We start from the raw sequence: 19,730 nt of genomic DNA, 5'->3' as shown, positions 1-19,730 counted from the left end.
GTTGCTGTCATAAAGTTATCACTCTGTTTTCTGTCTACTTGTCTCTCTAGCCCCAACCCATCGCAGCCCCCAGCTGCAAGCTCCTGGAGAGCATGAAAGCCTAGCTCCCCGTGGTAACCCTAAGACAGGCCCTCTGGGGCGTCCTGGCACCCCACGAGGGCCGGAGAACCAAGCTCGGACGCGGCGAGGGGGCGGCCGGGCCGCGGGCTCGGAGCCGGGGCTGGGGGTGGGCGAGGGGAGTCCTTCGTCCTTGCGGCTGGCTCCTGCCCAAGCCAGCCCACCCGGCCTAGCTCCCGCTCCCGCTCCCGCTCCGGAGCCGTGCCCACCGGGCCAGGTGATCTCGAACCTTCTCCCTCTCACACCCCAACAACAAACAACCTTCCGCGCTCTCCCTCTGGAGAAAGGAGGTGGAGCCTGACCTCAGCCTGAGGCTGCCGCAGCTGCGGGAGGGAGGGCTCCGGAGCTCCAGCCCTAGGGGGAGCCTTTGCTCCAGGGAGTGGCTGGGGCGGGGGCCCTGGCGGGCTCCGGAGCCTCCGGGAAGCTCTCCCCTGGCTGCGCCGACCCTGCCTCGGCGAAGGGAGGAGGGGCGGGGGGGTGGCTTCAGTGAGCGCCCGCTTCCGACTCTGTCCCTTTCTCAGGCTGGACTGCCCTCGGACACCTCCTCCCCCACTTACACCCACCCCTCCTTGAACTCTGCAGCCCCAGAGGCCGGGTGAGACTGGGGGCCGAGTGAGCCCGAGAGCGAAGATGCGACTCTGAGGGGCTCCCGGGAGCCGGGGGTGCCCATCCCCCACCCCCTTGACGGGAGTTGAGGGGTGGGCGGGTGAGACGGATCCCGGGGACACTCTGATTAGGGCTGGAGAGAGCCTGAAATAGGGTGTAGTCCGCAGTTGTTGGTGCTGCATAGAAGGCGACTGGGGTGAGGGGCAGAGAATGCACCCCAAGAGAAAGGTCTGGGGCCCCAAAGAGGGTAGGTGACGGGATTCAGAGGACGGGAAAGAGAATGCAGAAACAGCTTTTTCGGGGAGAGGCAGACTGCAAAGACGTCCCCTGGCCGGCAATCTGGAGGCTAGCGCTGGGCAGATGGGGGTTTTGGACACAGCACCATGGACATGTGTTCCCCGAAGTCTGAGCGCATGTATCCCCCTTGTTCCTTCTTGTGCAGGGACTGAGTCCCACACAGCCCCTTCCCCACCGGGATCTCCTCACCCTCAAGGCCGGGGTAGTAGGTGCCTTTAGGGGAGGGAGAGGTCCTGTTCCTCGCTGGGCGCTCAACAGCTGGCTCCTTGGTGGCAAGAGGGTACCGTGCCCCTACAGCTCAAGAGTCAGGGGGACACTTCTGCCTCCCCATCCCTAGGGAAGAGGGCCCCAGCAGGTAAAGACCAGACTTCGGCACTAGGATTTGCCTGGGGGCAAATAATTTCTGGAGATCCCTTTAAGGAGGGGTGTTCCAATCCCTTTAAGAGGGAGTGGGTCACAGCAAAAGGACTATAAAAGTCCAGCTTTCTTTATTCCCCCACCCCCGGGGGCTTCCTATGATGGGGGAGGGGGCAAGTGTTGCTGCCGCATTTAATTGGTGCCTTGGCGTCCCTCCCCCAAAGAGCTTTGCCGTTCAGTTCGTCCAGTGGGACTGAGAAGCCAGGTGGCTCAGTAAGTGTTGCTGGAACCTAGACTTCAGGTGCTCTGGGGGGTGGAAGAAGAGCTGCCCCACCTCCAGAAAAGAAGGTGGGACCTGGGCACGGGCTGGAGGGAGGAGAAAGTGGTCACTGCCACCACGGCAGGGACTGCCCTGCCTTTGGGGTGCCCTGCCTGGTGCCAGGTGGTTGGATCTTAGGCCAGGCGGTCTTCGGGGACTCCGGGGGGTAGTGGCGGGGAGGTGCTGGGGCTGGACTGGAGATGGGGGAGCAGCCAGTCTGTCCCGGCTGTCAGTCTGGTTGTGTGTGGTGGGGGAGGGGTGCGCCGCGTGTTCTCTCTGGCCCTGGCCCTGGCCCTGGATGTTTTCCTCTCCGGCATCTCCCTCTGAGGCAGTTAACCCTTCCGAATGGATCTGGAGGTGTCTGGATAGAGTCCCTGCCTAGCAGCAGCCCGGTGAAGACTCTGGAGACCTGATGGACCCATTCCTCTTTCTAGACCAAGTGCCAAAACCTTTTTTCAGTGAGGAACCTCCGGGCTGCCCAACATGCCAGGGAGAGGAAGAGTGATGGGCCCCAGGCACTGGCACAGCTGCCCAGTGAAGTGGGGTGGGGGCAGCATTCACTCAGAAAAGGTTACAGGACAGAAGGAAGAGGTGGAGCCCTTTCCAGCTGTGGAAGGACTTTGGTCTGGGAAAGAGGGAGGCCCAGTCACAGAGGTCTCTGAAAGTTGGGTGAAGGAGGCTTGGAGAGGCCAAAAGGTCCCTTTGGGGGACAGGCAGGGTGTAGCCCTGCCTCTTCTTTTTTTTTTTTTTTTTTTTTTTTTGAGACAGAGTTTCTCTTGTTACCCAGGCTGGAGTGCAATGGCGCGATCTCGGCTCACCGCAACCTCTGCCTCCTGGGTTCAGGCAATTCTCCTGCTTCAGCCTCCTGAGTAGCTGGGATTACAGGCACACGCCACCATGCCCAGCTAATTTTTTGTATTTTTAGTAGAGACGGGGTTTCACCACGTTGGCCTGGATGGTCTCGATCTCTTGGCCTCGTGATCCACCCGCCTCAGCTTCCCAAAGTGCTGGGATTACAGGCTTGAGCCACCGCGCCTGGCCTCTTCTTTGCTGACTTGTTTTCACAAGCAATAGGGAGGACGGGGGGACAGAGGTGGCTCAGTGAGCTGGCACAGGAGGAACACTTAGTGCCTTTAGCCAGCCTGTGTCCCCACACCATAGCCCACTCAGTCAGAGCCTCCTGGGGCAGCAGAGACAGCCACCCACACGGGAGGTTCTGAAGGGAGAACTCCTCCAGCTGCTGGGCAGGCGCTGGTGGGGTGGACTGTCATGACTACCCTGCCTCTTTTCCAGTCAGTATTCCTTCCTTTCCCTCCTACTGAGACCCCAGATAAGACAACTTTCCCCTACTCACCCCAGGACCCCCTGATGCCAATATAAGGAAACCACCCAGCCCTGCCACCTCATCTTACCACCATTTCCTTGGCTAATTGTGAGCTTCCTGCCACTTGGGTCTCCTTCGCTGCCACCAGGTAAATTTCTCTTCTGACCCTCCTGGCCTCCATCCCTGTCTGTTATCAGGCCTGACGTGGCTGCCAAGGTCAGCACCGCGTGGGCTGCAGACAGAAGCCCGGCCTCTCTTCTCTGCCTTGGCCTGTAGCATCACTCTGCTCCAGTGGCCACCACTGCTGTACCCTCCACCACCAATCTCTGATGAGGAGTGGGGGCCACCATGGAGTTGCCCAGGGGACAGACTGCGACAGGGAAAGGGGGAATTCTGTGAGATGGCGTCAAGTAGGGCTGGCCTGGTGTGTGTTGGGGGCGGGGAGCGCTGCGGGGAACCTCTGTCCAGTCCAAAGAGGGGAGAAGTCTTTCTGTGTCCTACTTTTACAGCTTTGGAGGTTTTGCCTTCCCCAAGGGTGGGAGGTGGGAGAAGTGGCAGTGGGAGAACATGGCCCTTTGAGACGTTTCTGTGCCACAGTCTTAGCTTTCAGCTTCCATTCACACATTTTCCCTGCTAAGGGGGCCCCTCCTTTAAACGTGTCCCCCCAAGCAGCAAAGACAGTCTGGGCCCCTCTGACAGCTCTGGAGGCAGATGGGGAACTGCTTCTGGGGGGGTTGTTTCCCAGCCATATTGGCTAGCAGCTCTGATTGTCTTAAAAGGCTGCCTGGGTGAGTGCTGGAGTCCCAAGGTCTAGGAAAGGCTGGGCGCTGTGTGTGGTGCAGGAAGAGCCCCTCCGAAGCCCCTGGGCTACACTCCAACGCTGGGTTTTCCTTGCTTGCCTGGGCAGCCTCAGCACTCCGGGTGCCTCTCTCTGCCCAAGGCGTTCCTGGGCCCAGCCCCTCCCTGGGCTGCTCCAGCGCTCTGGTGACTTGACACTACCCTTTCTGCCGCTGCTCCTTTTACCTCCTAAAGCTCCCCTCCCCCGCCTGAATTGGGAATGAGGCTTTGTTCAGGGGTGAACTCAGCATTTCTCAAGAACCTACTGTGTGCATATCCCGGGCTTAGTGAAGTGAACTCCTGGGCGGGCTCCGGCACCACTAGGTGCCCAAGACACAGCTCCTTCCCGCACCTAACAGGGACTTCCCATCTCTCTCTGTGACCTCAGCCTGCCGTGCCACCCACCCCACTGACCCCGCGAGCGTGTTCGGGCTTGGGAAGGCACGTCTGTGCGGGGTGAGAAACCGAGCCACAGCATTCGGTGACTAGGGGGAAACCAGGTAAGTGTCTACACTTGGTTCTCCTGTAGCTTGGGGACGCGAGGGAGGGAGTCCAGCCGCGCCTGTCAAGCTGCCCGCCCCTTTCTCCCTCCCCCGGAGAGCTCTGATGTTCCCTGCGGTGGTGGAAGAGGGTGTGTGGGTGTCAAGGACTCACAGACCAGGCTCTGCTGTCAGCTGGAAATGGATGAGGGCTCCACACTCTGCTTCTGAAGAGGGTGAATGAGGAGCTGGGGTTGGGGGCGGTAGGTGAAGGGCAGAAAGAGGAAAAAGAGATGCGGGTGAGGGGTTACCGAGCCAGGACCGACCTTGCTGGAAAGGAAAGGAGACGTGGCAGGCAGGGAAGTCGGAAAGATGAGGCAAGGGCGGGAGGGGCTTCTCAGCAGTCGGGGCCCTTTCGCAGGAGTCTGGGGCCCTTTCTGCAGGAAAGGGGGGCTGTTCTCGCTTTATTTTCGGCTGGTCTTCCCGAAGCTTTGCCCTGGGGGCAGCAGCCTTCGGCAAGGGTGGGGTGTTCCTCGGCCCGCAGTTTTCTCCAGCGCGTGCTGAGGAGGATATAGGGGAAAGGGGATGTGGAGGGGTGACGGCCAGGGCGGGGGGAGTTAAGATTTTTCCGGGGGGGGCTAGCAGCTGGGAGATTGGGGTCGAGTCACTGTGGGATACTGGCTCAGGTTCTGAAGACGAAGAGAAAAATCCAAGAAGCCGGCAAAGAAAATCACCCCTTGCCACCACCCTTGGCACCGCACCCCTCCCCCCAGGCCCCACCACTCCCCGCACCGCCTCCCCCGGCCGCCTCGTGCTGCCCCCTGCGTTGGGACGACCGACCCACGGTTCTGATTGGTCGGAGACCAGGAGGGGGAGCCGAGGGCCGGATTGGCTGGCGGAGCCAGCGCAGGGCGGGGCGGCTGATTGGCGGAGCTGGCCGAGGGGCGCGCTGCTGATTGGCCGGGGACGAGGAAGCAGGAAGGAGGGCGGCGGAGGCTCCGCTCTCGGGGAGTTTGTGGGGGAACCGCGAGCGGCGTAGCGGATCCCGGAGCCCGGCCCCCGCCGCCCGCCCGTCCGGCTGCCTGCCCCGCCCGTCCGGCCCCCGCCGTCCGCCCGCCCCGGCCAGGCGCGCCCGCCCCCCCCGACGGCCCCGCCCGGCCGCGGTCCCCGCTCCGCCCGCCCGGCCCCGGCCCCCAGGAGGAGGCGCTGACGCAGCAGCGTGGAGCCCGGGAATTGAGCGCCCCCGGGGGGTTCCAGCCGCCGGATTCCAGCCCGGCCGGGGCCTGCGGGCGCCCAGAGCCGTGCCGTCCGCGCCGCCCGTTCTGGTGAGTCAGGGGCCAGGGTCGAAGAGGGGGAAGGGGCGAACTGGAGGGAGGGAGGGAGCGAGCGAGGTAGGCAGGGGAGCGAAGGGGGAGAGGACCGGCCGCCCGTCAGCGCGCCCCGCCGAGCGCGCCGTGCCGCCGCCCCCGCCAGCCCGGGAAGGGACGGACGGACGGACGGACGACGCGAAGCAGGTGCGGCCGCCCGCCCGCTCGCGCCGCCGCCCTCCCCTGGGTCCGGCACTACGGTCCCGCCATCGGGGAACGCGGCGCGCCTCGAGGTGACAGCCCCCGGGGGCCGCCCGCCTTGCAGGCCGGGGGCGGGGTGGGTGGCGGCCGCAGGGTGGCAGCTCGGCCGAGCGGCGGCGGCGCGGGCGTCCCGGGCTGCGGAGGGCGGGAGGACGCCGGTCTTTCCTCGCCACCGCGGAGCCGGCTCGCCTCCGAGTGCGCGGGCGGCAAGGCCCCCGCCGCGCCCCCTCCCCCATCGCGGTCCCCGAGGCAAGGGGCCGCGGCCGGGGGCGGCGCCGCGGGATCGCCCGCTCAGGGTGGGGGGCGCCCTCCCGCGCTAGGAGCTGACCGGTTATTGCTGGATGGGGGCTGGGGATGAGGGCCGCGGCGGGCCGGGGGCGGCGAGGTAGGGGGTGCTAGTGTAGACCCGACTCGATCGGGCTGAGAGGAAGGGAGGCGCCGAAGACGGAAGGGGACCGGTTCGAAAAGCGAGTGTGGGCCGCGGGAGGCCCGGCAGGGACCTTGCGGGGCGGCGGCCGAGTCCGGGGCGGGGGGAATCGAAGTTGTCAGACCGCCTCCAAGTGACAGCGGGACCCCGTGCTCGCGGCCCGGCCTGGTCTTGCCCTGCTGGCTCCGCCACTTCTCCTCTGGGGCTGGGGGCCGGGTCAGGTCGGGCCCGAGGGGCTCGCTCGGCAGTGAAGCGCCGGACAAAGGCGGCGCCGGAGCGGGCGCAGGTGGTGGCGTCGGGGAGGGGAGCGGGTCCGAGGCACCCACTCCGAGGGGCGGGCGACGGGGCCGGACTCTGCCCCGGCGACTGCGGGGGCCGGGGCGCCCGCCTGGAGGAGCTGCGGCACTGGCTCGCTGCTCTAGTAGCTCGCTGTTGGCCTCGCGGCTCTGGGAAGTGGGGTCGACTCGCCCGGGGCCGAAAGGCAGGGGTGGGGGGGTGTGCTCATGGTGTGCCCTGGCCGGTGTTGACTGGGTTGCTACTCACCGAGGGGACAGACCGGGTGAGCAGCTCTAGAGCCTGTCAAGAATGAGGGGTTTTCAGCAGGCAGAGTCTGCTTACAGGCAGAGGTCTAACCCCACCTGGGACATCTCTTCATTGTCCATTGTCGACAGTGTTAGAAGTGCAGAAGACTAGTTGGATTAGGAGAAGAGACATCCCCTCAGTGGGCTCTTGCCAGCCCTCCACAGCTGCCTCCAGCACTTTTCCTTAGACACTAAGGAACCCACCTAGAGAAGTGAGTAGCTGAGTTTGTAAATCCAGGCAGGAATTTAATGATGAAATAAAAAGGTTTTAGTCCATTTACTTTGTGTCACCCGAGACTTTTCTCTCCAGTCTCTTCACCTCGCTATCTTCCACAAAAAAGGAAAGAAAGGGTCCAGATGGACCACATGTTTTAGAGGGTTACCACTGTCCTTAGCCAGCTTGGAGTATGCTTAGGAAACACTGGCTTAAGGTGTGAGTGCCTCCAAATCCGCCAGTGACCAGCTGTGAAATGTATGCTGTTTATCCGCTTGTAAAAACTCTGATTCACAGTTCCATTGCCCCCACCCCATGTGAACCCCACACCCAAAGGAAGAGTTGGGGTCATAAGGACAGGGAAATTCCAGCTGTTTTAGAATGTGGATTTTGCTGAGAATCTGAATGTGAGTTCGAGTCTCACCTCAGGTAGGGCTGGTTAGAAGTTGCTCTCAACTGTGGTTAGATGTAATCCTACCTGGGAAAGCTGCTTGTTTGCTTTGTTATAGGGATAGCATGGGCATGGGAATTTACTCATGACCACTCCCCATGTACTTCCTTAGAATGATCCAGACCCCAGCCTGTATGGAGCTGAGGCTTGTAGGAAAGGGAGGCATTACTTCACTTAGGAGGCTAAAGTTTGTTCTGAGATAATTTGATTGCATGTCTAAAATCCAGAGGATGATGATGAATCTCAAGGTCTTTGTAGGTTCTGTGAGGCCACACAGTATATGATTTCTTTTGGTGGCAGTCAGAAGGGGGTGACCTGGTCTGGCCACTGGAATATGAAGGGGGGTTGCCCAAATAGCATTTCCCACTTTCGTAGGGCTCTTACCTGCCAGGAGGCTCATGCCAGTAAGATCTGGTGTGAAGGAGGGTTTGCTTCAGAGAGTTTAGCTAGTCATTCAGTTATTTTTGATATTTCCCTCTCTTTCTTCATTTCTGTTGCCCTGCTGTCCCCCTGGCAGGCCTGTGTTGTTGTTATAGCCTCCCTGTCCCTGCTGCTTCCTTTGGCCCTTCTGATGCTGTCTGTATGCAGTTACCAGATCTTTTTTCCAAAAATACCCGTTCCCTATGTCACTCTCCTTCCCACAAACTTGCAATGGCTCCCTTTTCCTTGCAGTCTGACCCTAGGCAGTGTCCCCTCTAGCTCTTCCCTAGCCATACCATGCACATTTTTTCCCTGGATCTTCACTCCTGCCACTCCCCTTCCTTTACTCCCACTTGAATCGCACTTGTCCTTAGTCTTGTTGTTGCTCACGCCACTTCAGGCCAACATAGTCATCTGCGTCTGAGCTCATGACAATGGATTTTCTAACATGGTACCTCTTGAGTGGTTTTGTAGGTTGGAAATTTCTTAAGGACAGGAACAGTATGAGTGTTAAATGTGTGTGTGTGTGTGTGTGTGTGTGTGTGAATATTCTGGTTTTTCTTGTACAGAGCTGTGCACATCATTTTTGTTGAATGAATAAATGTGATTGGTTGCTGAGTTAGGCAGGAACAAGGGGGAGACCTTCCTTTCAGCTTCTCCAGAAATGCTCATATTAGACTCCTTGGAGGTTTCTAGCTCCTTCTGTCAAAGGCATATGGATAGGGCATGTTTGAGGTGCTCTAAATGGGAAATTTAGCTGCTGTTTCTAATAGTTCTGGTGAAGAGTCCTGTGAATTGCTTATGTGATACCATATAGACTTTGGACAAGGGCTGTAATCCTGTTTTCCTCCTACCTCACTGGACCATTCTTTCTGCTCGGCTTTGCCGCTCTTACGCAGTTTTCCTTGTTGTCCATGCTAAATGAATCCATATGTTTTCTCTCTTCTTAAACCGGGTGCAAATGAGGGAGAAAACATGATTCTGAGTGCAGAAATGAAAAATACTCCCGGGTCTGGCCCATAGATGGGACTTTTGGGGCTGGTTTGGAAGAGGTGTTTATGGGGGCATCGCCAACATAAGAGGCACAATCAGTCTCACATTGGACCTATCATGAAGGAAAGCTACAATCCCAGCTCTCTCAGGGCCCTGTTTTTGTTCACCATCAACCCTGGACCGTGGGGGAAACGGGAAAGAGAACTGATGACTGGTTAAAGGCTAAATAGTGAAAAAATATATTCTGCATCCATCCCTTTTCCCCCAAACCTCCCTTTTGTGCCCCAGTTTGATGATTAATGGACCAGCAGTTCCCTTCTTCGAGGGAAGGCCACCCCTCACGGTTGCCATGGCAATGCAGACCGCTCCCCCATCAATTAAAAAAATATCCCTACTACTTCCCTCCTCCTTCACTGTAGCAAGAGAAAAGCTACCTCAGAATGCATCTCCTGGGCTCTCTTCTTAGCTCCTCAGCTGCGTTTACTATGTGTCCTAGAACACAGTCCTTCCTCTCTTTCTGGGGATTGCCTGAGTTTCTTTACTCTGAGCAAATCGTGCCCCTCCTGGAGATAGCAGCCCTGGAACACTTTTATCAAGAAACAGAGATTTTCTGTTTATTTATTCATCTCCAGTGCAAATTAAAAACCAGAGAACACTCTCCTCTATCTTTTCTTTTTGGATTTAAAAAAATCCCTTTCACACCTTCTCTGGTTAGAGGTACAAGTTGGGGAGCATTTGACATCCAGAAAGGAAGTTTTAGTAAACCTGGAAGGAATTCCGCCTCCTAGCATACATACTTCAAATTGGAGTTCTATGGGGAATCTTCAAAATTATTTTCATTCCTCCCCACCTCTCTGTTCCAGCATCCAGGAGGACTTGTGTGTTTTCATTTTATCTGTTCTTACTCCTCTTGGCCTTGCTTCGGCAACATCTGGCCTCAGCACCCTGTCGCAAGGTGAGTCATTAAAGAGAAAAAAAAAAACTTAAGGAAAAAAAGTCTCTGGAGTTGAGAAGTAGCCTGTGTTGAACTGAGGCTGCCAGGCAAAGCTGCCGAGTTTATGGAGCATTATACGAACAGACCCAACATTAAAGGGCCTCCTTTTTATGAATGGGTTGTGAAGAATGTAAATAAAGCAGCATCTCTCAATGGGGAAGCATTTTACATAAGCAGTACTACCCTGGCCCAAGTATTTATGGGAATTTGCTAGCACAGTCTGGAAAGGCTTACTTCCTTTATGAACTTGCCATTGTGCTGGGGACTTTGGAGGGACAGGGAGAGTGTGCTTCGGTTCTGAGGGCAGCCCCAGAACTCCCACTCTGCAGGTTTCCTGGCCTTGGCATGATGGGCCAGCTCATGGCTGGAAGTGCCTGTTAACCCTGAATGACGGAAAATACCATGTGTAGTCAAGAGCTCATGATGATTGGAGGTGAGCCTTCTAATCCTGGTGTCCAGAGATTCTGTAGCTGCTGACCCCTCAGGCTACTTAGACCTCCTCAGGACAGAGGACAGGGAGGTCTTGGATGATGAGATCTTGCCCTGTTTTATGGGAGGCACCTAACTGGTGTAAAATGGGCTGGTTTGAATTTCAGCTCCTTTATGTTCTCCTGCCCACCTCCTGGTACTGCCACTAATGAGCAGTAAAATGGCTAAAAGGGAGGAGGAGGAGGAGGAAGAGCAGCAGCAGCAGTGAGGCTCCAGATGGTCTGCTCAAGGCCAGGCAGCCTGACAAGCACCTTCACTTCCACTGAGCACTGGCCCAGCCCTGAGGTTCCAACAGGGGTGTTGGTGTCCTACCCCAGGTGACTTGGTAAGCAGGCCCCTGGGTACAGTCACATCCAGGACTTTGTGTTGTGTCCCTGTGGTTGGGCGTAGGGTCATCAGATTTCATTTTTTCCCAGTGGGAAACACCTGCAAGGATGGTTATTTGCTTGACTCAGTGTCCCCCACATACAAAAAAATCACATTGTCTTTAAGATTCTCTACAGGCCCAATCCACCTCAGCCTCCCTGATTTGAATTGTGAGCTTACTTCCAAGCACTAGGACCAAGTTAGCTGAATGAAAAAAACAAGTGACTTTTCTTTTTTTTGAGACGGAGTTTTGCTCTTATTACCCAGGCTGGAGTGCAATGGCGTGATCTCGGCTTACCGCAACCTCCGCCTCCTGGGTTCAGGCAATTCTCCTGCCTCAGCCTCCTAAGTAGCTCGGATTACAGGCATGTGCCACCATGCCCAGCTACTTTTTTTTTTTTTTTTTTTGTATTTTTAGTAGAGACGGGGTTTCACCATGTTGACCAGGATGATCTCGATCTCTCGACCTCGTGTCCACCCGCCTCGGCCTCCCAAAGTGCTGGGATTACAGGCTTGAGCCACCGTGCCGGGCCAGACTTTTCTTAGTATTATTAATGTCAGACAGGAACCTGGGTCTCAATATTTTTTCTTGCATGTATTCCTTTTCCAGTGGGTTTGGGGAAGAGAGGTGTTTTGACCCCTTGTCCTTGGGTAAGGAGAATGGGACCCGTTTTTCTGCCTTTCTCTTCACCCCGGGGATCTCACCTGGAGTGGTACTGATGGCTCCTACTTTCATTCCATCTCCAGTGCCTTTTAGGGACTCCTAGCCCCCATTGGTGCAGCTTTGTCAGCTTCCTGCATGCAGTGGAGAGGGTTAGCCCACAGACCCTTCTCAACTCTAGTTAACCTGTCCACGGTGTTTGGGAATAATTGTTAATCACGTTCTCACGTGGCCAGGTGGTTTAGAGTTGAATTTGGTTTTTAGAGGACCTTTGTAGAAATCGTGGGAAAGGCATTATTAAGGTGCCACCTGATGCCAGGAGATCCTGACAAGCATGCCAGAAGGAGGGGTGAAGTCACATTTCTACCATAGTCAGGGCCAGCAGGGCTTTCTTCAGTAGTAAGGGGTGTCTCCTGCTTTGTGCCTGGAGAGGCTTCCACATTGGATAGAATGTAAAAAAGAATTACAAAAAGGATTGAATAACTGAGATGATCTTACAGAGAAATTGAAAGACTTGAATTTATTTGGCCCAGAGAGAGGTAGACAAGGGGCAGTTAATATGTCTTTGCATGTTAAGATGACAGTTTAGACCAGGTGTGGTGGCTCACACCTGTAATCCAAGCACTTTGGAGGCCAAGGTGGGTGGATCACCTGAAGTCGGGAGTTCAAGACCAGCCTGACCAACAGGGTGAAACCCCATCTTAAAAAAAAAAAAAATGACTGCTTAGAACATGATGACCAGTTTTTAGTCTTCATTGCAGTCTGGGCTGGAGGAAGGGAATTTCACCTGAGACGAGATATGGATAGATGCACGGGGGAGGTTTACCTTTTTCTGGATTTACTATAAAATCAGGACAACATATTTTTGAAGCTCTCCCACACATTGCCCAGACTTCTTAGCATCTCACCTTTTTCTAGGATATAAAATATGTTTGTTTCAGCCGGGTATAGTGGCTCAAGCCTGTAATCCTAGCACTTTGGAAGGCCGAAGCGGGTGGCTTATGAGGTCAGGAGTTCAAGACCAGTCTGACCAACATGGTGAAACCCCATCTCTATCAAAAATACAAAAATTAGCTGGGCGTGGTGGCGGGCGCCTGTAGTCCCAGCTACTCAGGAGGCCGAGGCAGGAGAATCGCTTGAACCCAGGAGGCAGAGGTTGCAGTGAGCTGAGATAGCACCACTGCACTCCAGCCTGGGTGACAGAGCAAGACTGTCTCAAAAAAAAAGTTTGTTTCAAAAAAATTTTTTTTTTTTTTTTTTTGAGACGGAGTTTCGCTCTTGTTACCCAGGCTGGAGTGCAATGGCGCGATCTCGGCTCACCGCAACCTCCGCCTCCTGGGCTCAGGCAATTCTCCTGCCTCAGCCTCCTAAGTAGCTGGGATTACAGGCATGTGTCACTATGCCCAGCTAGTTTTTTGTATTTTTAGTAGAGACGGGGTTTCACCACGTTGACCAGGATGGTCTTGATCTCTCAACCTCATGATCCACCTGCCTCGGCCTCCCAAAGTGCTGGGATTACAGGCTTGAGCCACCGCGCCCGGCCTCAAAAAAATTTTTTTAAATTCTATTTGTGTTCTAGCCCATAGGTGCCATTTAATTGGAGTACATCTTCAATTCCTTTGTGGCAGAAAAACTAATGTGTGGTAACGCCAATAATTAAAGCAAAGAAAAATAAAACTGAATGTGCAAGTCCAATAATTAAAGCACAGGAAAATAAAACTGAACATGCAAGTGACCTTGCATCTTGGTCTGTGATCCAGCAGCTGTCCTATGAGGCCCTAAGTAAAGGCAATGTGTTGCAGTGCAGGAAGTGTGGGCCTTAGTGTGGACACCGGGATGACTTGCCTCTCTCCTCAGTCCCAGCAGGATTATGGAAATTTCTTTTTTTTTTTTTTAAGAGCCAATTCTGGGGCCGGGTGCAGTGGCTCAAGGCTGTAATCCCAGCACTTTGGGAGGCCGAGGCGGGTGGATCACGAGGTCAACATATCGAGACCATCCTGGTCAACATGGTGAAACCCCGTCTCTACTAAAAATACAAAAAAATTAGCTGGGTATGGTGGCGTGTGCCTGTAATCCCAGCTACTCAGGAGGCTGAGGCAGGAGAATTGCCTGAACCCAGGAGGCGGAGGTTGTGGTGAGCCGAGATCGCACCATTGCACTCCAGCCTGGGTAACAAGAGCGAAACTCCATCTCAAAAAAAAAAAGCTAATTCTGTCATCCAGATTGGAGTTCAGTAGCACCATCATGGTTCACCAGTTTCCACCTACTAGGCTCACACCTCAGCCTCCTCAGTGGCTGGGACTACCGGCACACACCACCATGCCTAACTAATTTTTTATTTTTGTGGAGACAGAGTCTCACTATGTTGCCAAGGCTGGGCTCTAACTCCTGGACTCCCAAAGCACTAGAATTAATAGGTTACAGGTGTGAGCCACCACTCCCACCAACATCTCCTTTGAACTCTTAAAGTACCTGTTTTTTGGCCGGGCTCGGTGGCTCAAGCCTGTAATCCCAGCACTTTGGGAGGCCGAGGCGGGTGGATCACGAGGTCAAGAGATCGAGACCATCCTGGTCAACATGGTGAAACCCCGTCTCTACTAAAAATACAAAAAATTAGCTGGGCATGGTGGCGCGTGCCTGTAATCCCAGCTACTCAGGAGGCTGAGGCAGGAGAATTGCCTGAACCCAGGAGGCGGAGGTTGCGGTGAGCCGAGATCGCGCCATTGCACTCCAGCCTGGGTAACAAGAGCGAAACTCCTTCTCCAAAAAAAAAAAAAAAAAAAAAAAAAGTACCTGTTTTTTTTCCTCATTAGGATGAAATGGTGACAACTAGCTCATAAGCCTGTTGGGAAGATAAAATGAGATAGTGAATATAGTGTGCTTAGGACGTTGCCAGGGCATAGTGAGTGCTTAATAAACATTGGCCATCCTTTTACAGTAGACACCTCTGTAGTAAATCAGAAATTTCTGATCCTGCATACTTAGGGCATCTGGGGACTAATACGGCTAACTCTAGTTCTTTGCTGCTGATTTCACCTATCTTTGACTTTCTTTGTCTTGATGCAGGTGTCTGTAGTACTACATTCACTTGCTTAATGGCTTAGGGCCAGCCAGTGGAATGCTTTCCTGAGGGCAAGTTGGGAGAGAACAAAGGAAGAGGCCAGGCATGGTGGCTTCTGTAATCCCAGCACTTTGGGAGGCTGAGATGGGAGGATCACTTGAGGCTAGGACTTTGAGACCAGCCTTAGCAATATAGTGAGACCTTGTCTCTACAAAAATAAAAATAAATTTAAAAATTAGCCAGGCATGGTGTTGTGGGCCTATAGTTTCAATTACTCGGGAGGCTGAGGTAGGAGGATTGTTTGAGCCCAAGAATTCTAGGCGACAGTGAGCTATAATTGTGCCGCTGCACTACAGCCGGGGTGACAGAGTAACACCCTGTCTCAAAAAAAAAAAAAAAAAAAAAAAAGAAAGAAAAAGGATGGTAATGAAGGAGGGTTGTGCCATGAAAATACAAGAGATTTTCTTTTGTAACCCTGTTGCGTGGTGTATTAAATTGAAGATACACAGTGGACTCCTGGGGATGGAGGAGAATTTGGAGTTCTAAGTCTAGGGTAAAGATGTTATACAAGGTGGGGCAGGTGGACAGCCAGATCTTCACTTTATTAAGTTCTTATTAAGTCATGTGGGTGGGATTTACGGGTAAGGAAGATAGAGCCTACTTGTCCCATAGAGGTGGCATCCTATTGGGGTTGGCACTAGCCACTTAACTAGTTAGGTGAGTGATATTTGGGTAGGGTGCCCATAACTCTGATAGAATCTGCCCTGCGATTCTGCTCCTGCTAGTGGAGTATGGGGGAGGCCTGGTCTTGGATCTTGTTCCTCACGGCTGGTTCATTCAGGAGGTTAGAGCTCTGTCTTGGCCTGGCTGGCCAATTTCTGTTCAGGACTGGAGCTAGCATCTGTAGTCTTGGCAAGCCATTTTAGAAATCTGAGTTGTTGGTCCATGGAATGTCCCGGTGGTTGAACCAACATGTGTTCTTTGCCATTCCTGGGTAGCTGCTTGGGGAAGGCTGGTGAGCTGTTCATGTTTTTTGAAGAATGGTGCATCAGGAGCACAAGGTTTCCCCCGGTTCTGCTGAGGCCTGTTGCTGAGCTTTGGGGTGCCCTGTCCCCTGTTTTATTTATCCTACATTGTAAGCTGCTTAGAGCAAATGGGTCCTGCTGCAGGTGTAGGTTTGCCTCTGGCCGATCCTGGGCAGTGTGGCATCTGGATGGGAGGGACTGAGGGAGCCTTAGGCCGGAGTTAAGGGGTGCCCCTCAGCTTCTGCCTGGAGTCATCATATATGGAGCCAATAGGGGTGAGTCTGAGAAAAGTTGCATTTGTTTCCTGCTTTAAGACTTTAGCTTTTGGCCTGTGAGCAATGGCTCACACTTGTAATCCTAACACTTCGGGAGGCCGACGCAGGCAGATCACTTGAGGCCAGGAGTTTGTGACAAGCCTGGCCAACATGGTGAAACCCTGTCTCTACTAAAAGTACAAAAATTAGCCAGGCATGGTGGACACCTGTAATTCCAGCTACTCGGGAGGCTGAGGCAGGAGAATCACTTGAACCCAGGAAGTGGAGGTTGCAGTGAGTCGGGATTGTGTCATTGCACTCCAGCCTGGGCAACAAGAGCAAAAAACTCCGTCTAAAAAAAAAAACAAAAAAGAAGACTTTAGCTTTTGTTTGTCACTCCTTCCTGCATCCAGATGTTTACAAAATGAATTTCTCAGAGTGCTGCCCACTCCCTACCGGACTTTTGCACACATGACATAAAGTAGGCCCTCAGTAAGTGTCTGCAGGCTTGGCTCAGGTGTACCCTCTGAGAAGCTCCCTTGAGGGGGGACCCCTCAGCCAAGCTCTGAGTACTCCATTATAGCCCTTGTCACACTGTCTTGATCTAAGCCCCAGCCCATGCTCCAGTTTCTTAGTCTTTTGCATTTTTCAGCACTTAGTCTGGTATTGTAGGAGAAAGGGAAAATAAATGAGCTTGTATTGAGCACCTACTGTATTCCAGGAACTCTGCTAGGCATTTTGTACACATTTAACTTAATCCTCACAACAACCTTGCTGTGTAGACAAAGGAAACCAAGGCTCAGAGTTCAAGCCGTTGACTAAGCCCACGTAGGATTAGCAGTGGCATGAAGTGGCTTCCAGCCCTGCGTGGGTCTCCCCTCTGCTATGGGGATGTGCGTCGGGGTGGGGGGTGAGCAAATGTTAACTGAATGGGCAAAGGTCACAAGAGGTGCTGTGTGCCTGAGAATGAGCAGCAGGCTTAGCTGGGCTAGCACCTGTGGATGCAGGTTTACCTTGTGTACACAGGAGTTGTGTACAGGGAAGAAGCTGGGGGAAGGCACGTTGCCTAAAGTAGGGACGTGTGCCTTTTAAGACAGCCTCTAAAGACTATTTTGTACTGCATGTGATCACCTTCTAATTTGTCAGGTTAAAGTTTATAAGGCAGAACACTGGTATGACTAAAATACAATGCTTTCTCCCCACTGTCCTCATTCAGGAATCTGTGTGTTGTATAGCAACTTCTAGATCTGAAGGGTATACTCTTGTTCCTTTTGACCTCAGCCCCTGCCACCAGACCCGAGGGCAATCTAAAAGCAAGCCTGTGTCCAGGTGGATCAGGCCACTTCCTTTCAGCTGTGCTCCGTGCTTCTTGCCTAGATGTTTTTAGGCTCCCAGTCTGGTTGCAGAATGAATTGAGTTCCTGTAGCAAGTGAGGCTGAATGGTCACTGAGGAGGCAGGACTGGTGGCTGAGGGCCCTGCCCTCTCTTTGAGGACAGTGCTCCCTGCAGGAGCTTTGTGCTGTGGAGCTGAGACTTCTGCTCTGCGTGGGTGCCTGCACTGAAGCCTCATTCAGGTGGCACCGAACAGGCAGGACGCACACCCTCTGACCCCACCTCACGGGTCTAGCCCTGCCCTTAGCATCTGAGGAACTTGCCTTTCACTGTAGAGTCGAGTGTTTCTCAGAGGCACAGAGCTGTTGTTCAGGGTGGTCTGTTAGGATAGTTTTTGCTCCTGCCCTCTTGCTGCATTGTAAACTGAGCCCCCTACAGTTCACCCCACACTGGGCCCTGCAAGGGAAAAGGAGGAATGTCATCATTATTTTTGCTTGGGGTAGGCACTTGGGTGTTTTTGGTGGAATAGTGGCAGAGCAAAGTTGAGGTGCAGGCTGGGTTTTCAGATTTCTCACTGGGATAGATGGAAGCTGCCCCAGACTCCTGCCGTGGGGAATGGCCAGCCAGGGCCAGCTGCCCTCCTCTGTCATGTTGGAAGGATGGGGGGAGGTTGGCCTGCCTGCCTCTGCTTACCACCACTCTTAAGGAAGGCTCTTTTTGGTATATCTATCGTAGATGAGGGATCTGAAGTTTGGAAAAGTTAAATGCATTGCTCATGAGGGGCAGACCCATTTAAATCCAGGTCTGACTAACTCAATGCTTGGGTTCTTTCTGCTTTACCAGCTCTTTAAGAGATTCAGCAGACACAAGCTGTGTCTTTACCTGGTTTTACCATAAGAATTTCAGCAGCTTCATCTATTTCTCCATAAAGTAACAACTACTAAATTTAAGTGAAAAGGATCCTGGTTTTGTGCTCTTGCCACATTTCTTCTCTGATAGAAGATTCGGGAAACTCAGCGCTCATAACAAGTGTTTTATTCCTTTCAGGGGTGGGAAAGTTTATTCCAAGAGAGAATACAGAGGAGGGAGGAGGACAATGCTTAACTCAGTTCCCGTTGTGTTTTAGCTGTAATTGGAAGAAGTTGGCTTGGGGCAGGGTCCTTCCAAGCCCTCACCCAGGTGACCTGGTCTGCCCTTAACCTAAGACCCCCCCTAATCCTTCCCTCTCATTAAAAATAAACTGAGCTGAGTATAGTGGCTCATGCCTGTAATCCCAGAACTGTGGAAGGCCAAGGTGGGGGACTACTTGAGCCTAGGAGTTTGAGACCAGCCTGGACAACATAGTGAGGCCCTCTGCCCTCCCCTCCCCCCCGAACCTGTCTTCTACAAAATTAGCTGGGCATGGTGGCATGTGCCTGAGTTCTCAGTTACTCAGGGGTGTAAGGTGGAAGGATCACTTGAGTCCGGGAGTTTAAGGCTACCATGAGCCATGATTGTTCCACTGCACTCCAGCCTGAGCAAACAGAGACCCTGTCTCAAACAACAAGAAAGAAAGAGAGAAAAACTAAAGAGCAAAGTTAAAGTGTAGTTCTGAAACCCTCAGGATGGTGTGCGGGGTTCAACCCAGAGCTGGTAAGTATGGAGAAAGCAGCAACCACAACCGAGGGCCACTTCCTGCCCCGGATAACCTCTGCTTGTGGGAGTGATCTGGGCTGTGACCTGCTCTTCCAGGTTCCCTCCCTTGTTTCCCCAAAGCAGTGCCAGGAGCCCATGCTCCTCTGGGTCTCTGACTCTCCTTTGCTTGAACCTTCAGCCCAGCACAAAGCACCTGGGTTGTGCTCTGCTCATGCTCGTGGGGTTGGTGCGTGGTGCTGCTGCAGCTCAAGGGCCAGAGCAGGGCGTCTGTCTGTCCCTTTCTGCCTCTGTGGAGATGACTACTCCCAGACCCTACCGTGACACTTTAGCTGGACCTGACCTCCCCCTCAATTTTGAGATCCTGATGCCCCTGTGGTGAGGGTGGATTGTTTACTCTGAGTACACGTCTGAGGATTTGGGATTCAGCCTATGGTTCTCTGGGTCTTTGGCCTGGATGCCCACCAGCCAGCCACTGTCCTTCATGCCAGCTATATCAGAGCTTGGGACAGTCAGACTGGTTTTCTCCAGCAAGAGCTTTCTTGATACCTTTCAGTGTCAAGAAAGTGTCTTGGTGAATCCTTCCTAGAGACCTTCCCAAGGGGTCATAGATCACCCATGTCTGGGAGGACAAAGCTTCCTGGAGAGGAGAGGCTAGTTCTAAGAGAACCCCTTGCACCTTGTCCCATAGCAGTCTTGAAAGTTTCTGAGTGAGCTGGTGTATAAGTGGGAGGGGCAGCAGGAGGAATGGCAGGGTTAGGAGGTGGGAATGAAGCCTGCTGCTTTGCTGGGATCCTCTCTCTCCAACCAGCCCAGCAGCTGGGCCATCCTTTGTGGGTTGAAGGGGCCCTGGGAGGCTTATAGCCCCTCCACCCAGCCCCACCCCAGGGAATAAACTGCAGCTGAGCTTCTTGCTTCTTACTGTA

General features: G+C 53.9%; 1 protein-coding gene across 8 annotated transcripts in view; it reads left to right on the top strand.

Annotated features, from left to right (window-relative positions):
- Positions 1 to 4,147: 4,147 nt before the first annotated feature.
- Positions 4,148 to 19,730, top strand: part of BAHD1 (bromo adjacent homology domain containing 1) — a 29,140-nt gene continuing 13,557 nt past the window's right edge. For 3 of the 8 annotated variants that reach the window (XM_010346220.3, XM_010346222.3, XM_010346219.3), the window contains exon 1: positions 4,483 to 4,572. In XM_010346220.3, the coding sequence (XP_010344522.1) occupies positions 4,542 to 4,572 (31 nt within the window). In that variant the 5' untranslated portion in view covers positions 4,483 to 4,541. Of the gene's footprint in view, positions 4,358 to 4,482; positions 4,573 to 5,302; positions 5,662 to 5,806; positions 5,937 to 19,730 lie in introns of those variants that run through there. The other 5 variants (XM_010346224.3, XM_010346223.3, XM_039462935.2 and 2 more) reach the window with 5 other exon arrangements.

This window comes from Saimiri boliviensis, chromosome 2 (assembly GCF_048565385.1).
Source record: "Saimiri boliviensis isolate mSaiBol1 chromosome 2, mSaiBol1.pri, whole genome shotgun sequence".
Taxonomy (NCBI): Eukaryota; Metazoa; Chordata; class Mammalia; order Primates; family Cebidae; genus Saimiri; species Saimiri boliviensis.
Note: the sequence above shows the minus strand (reverse complement) of the source record. Positions and strands in the feature narration are given on the sequence as shown.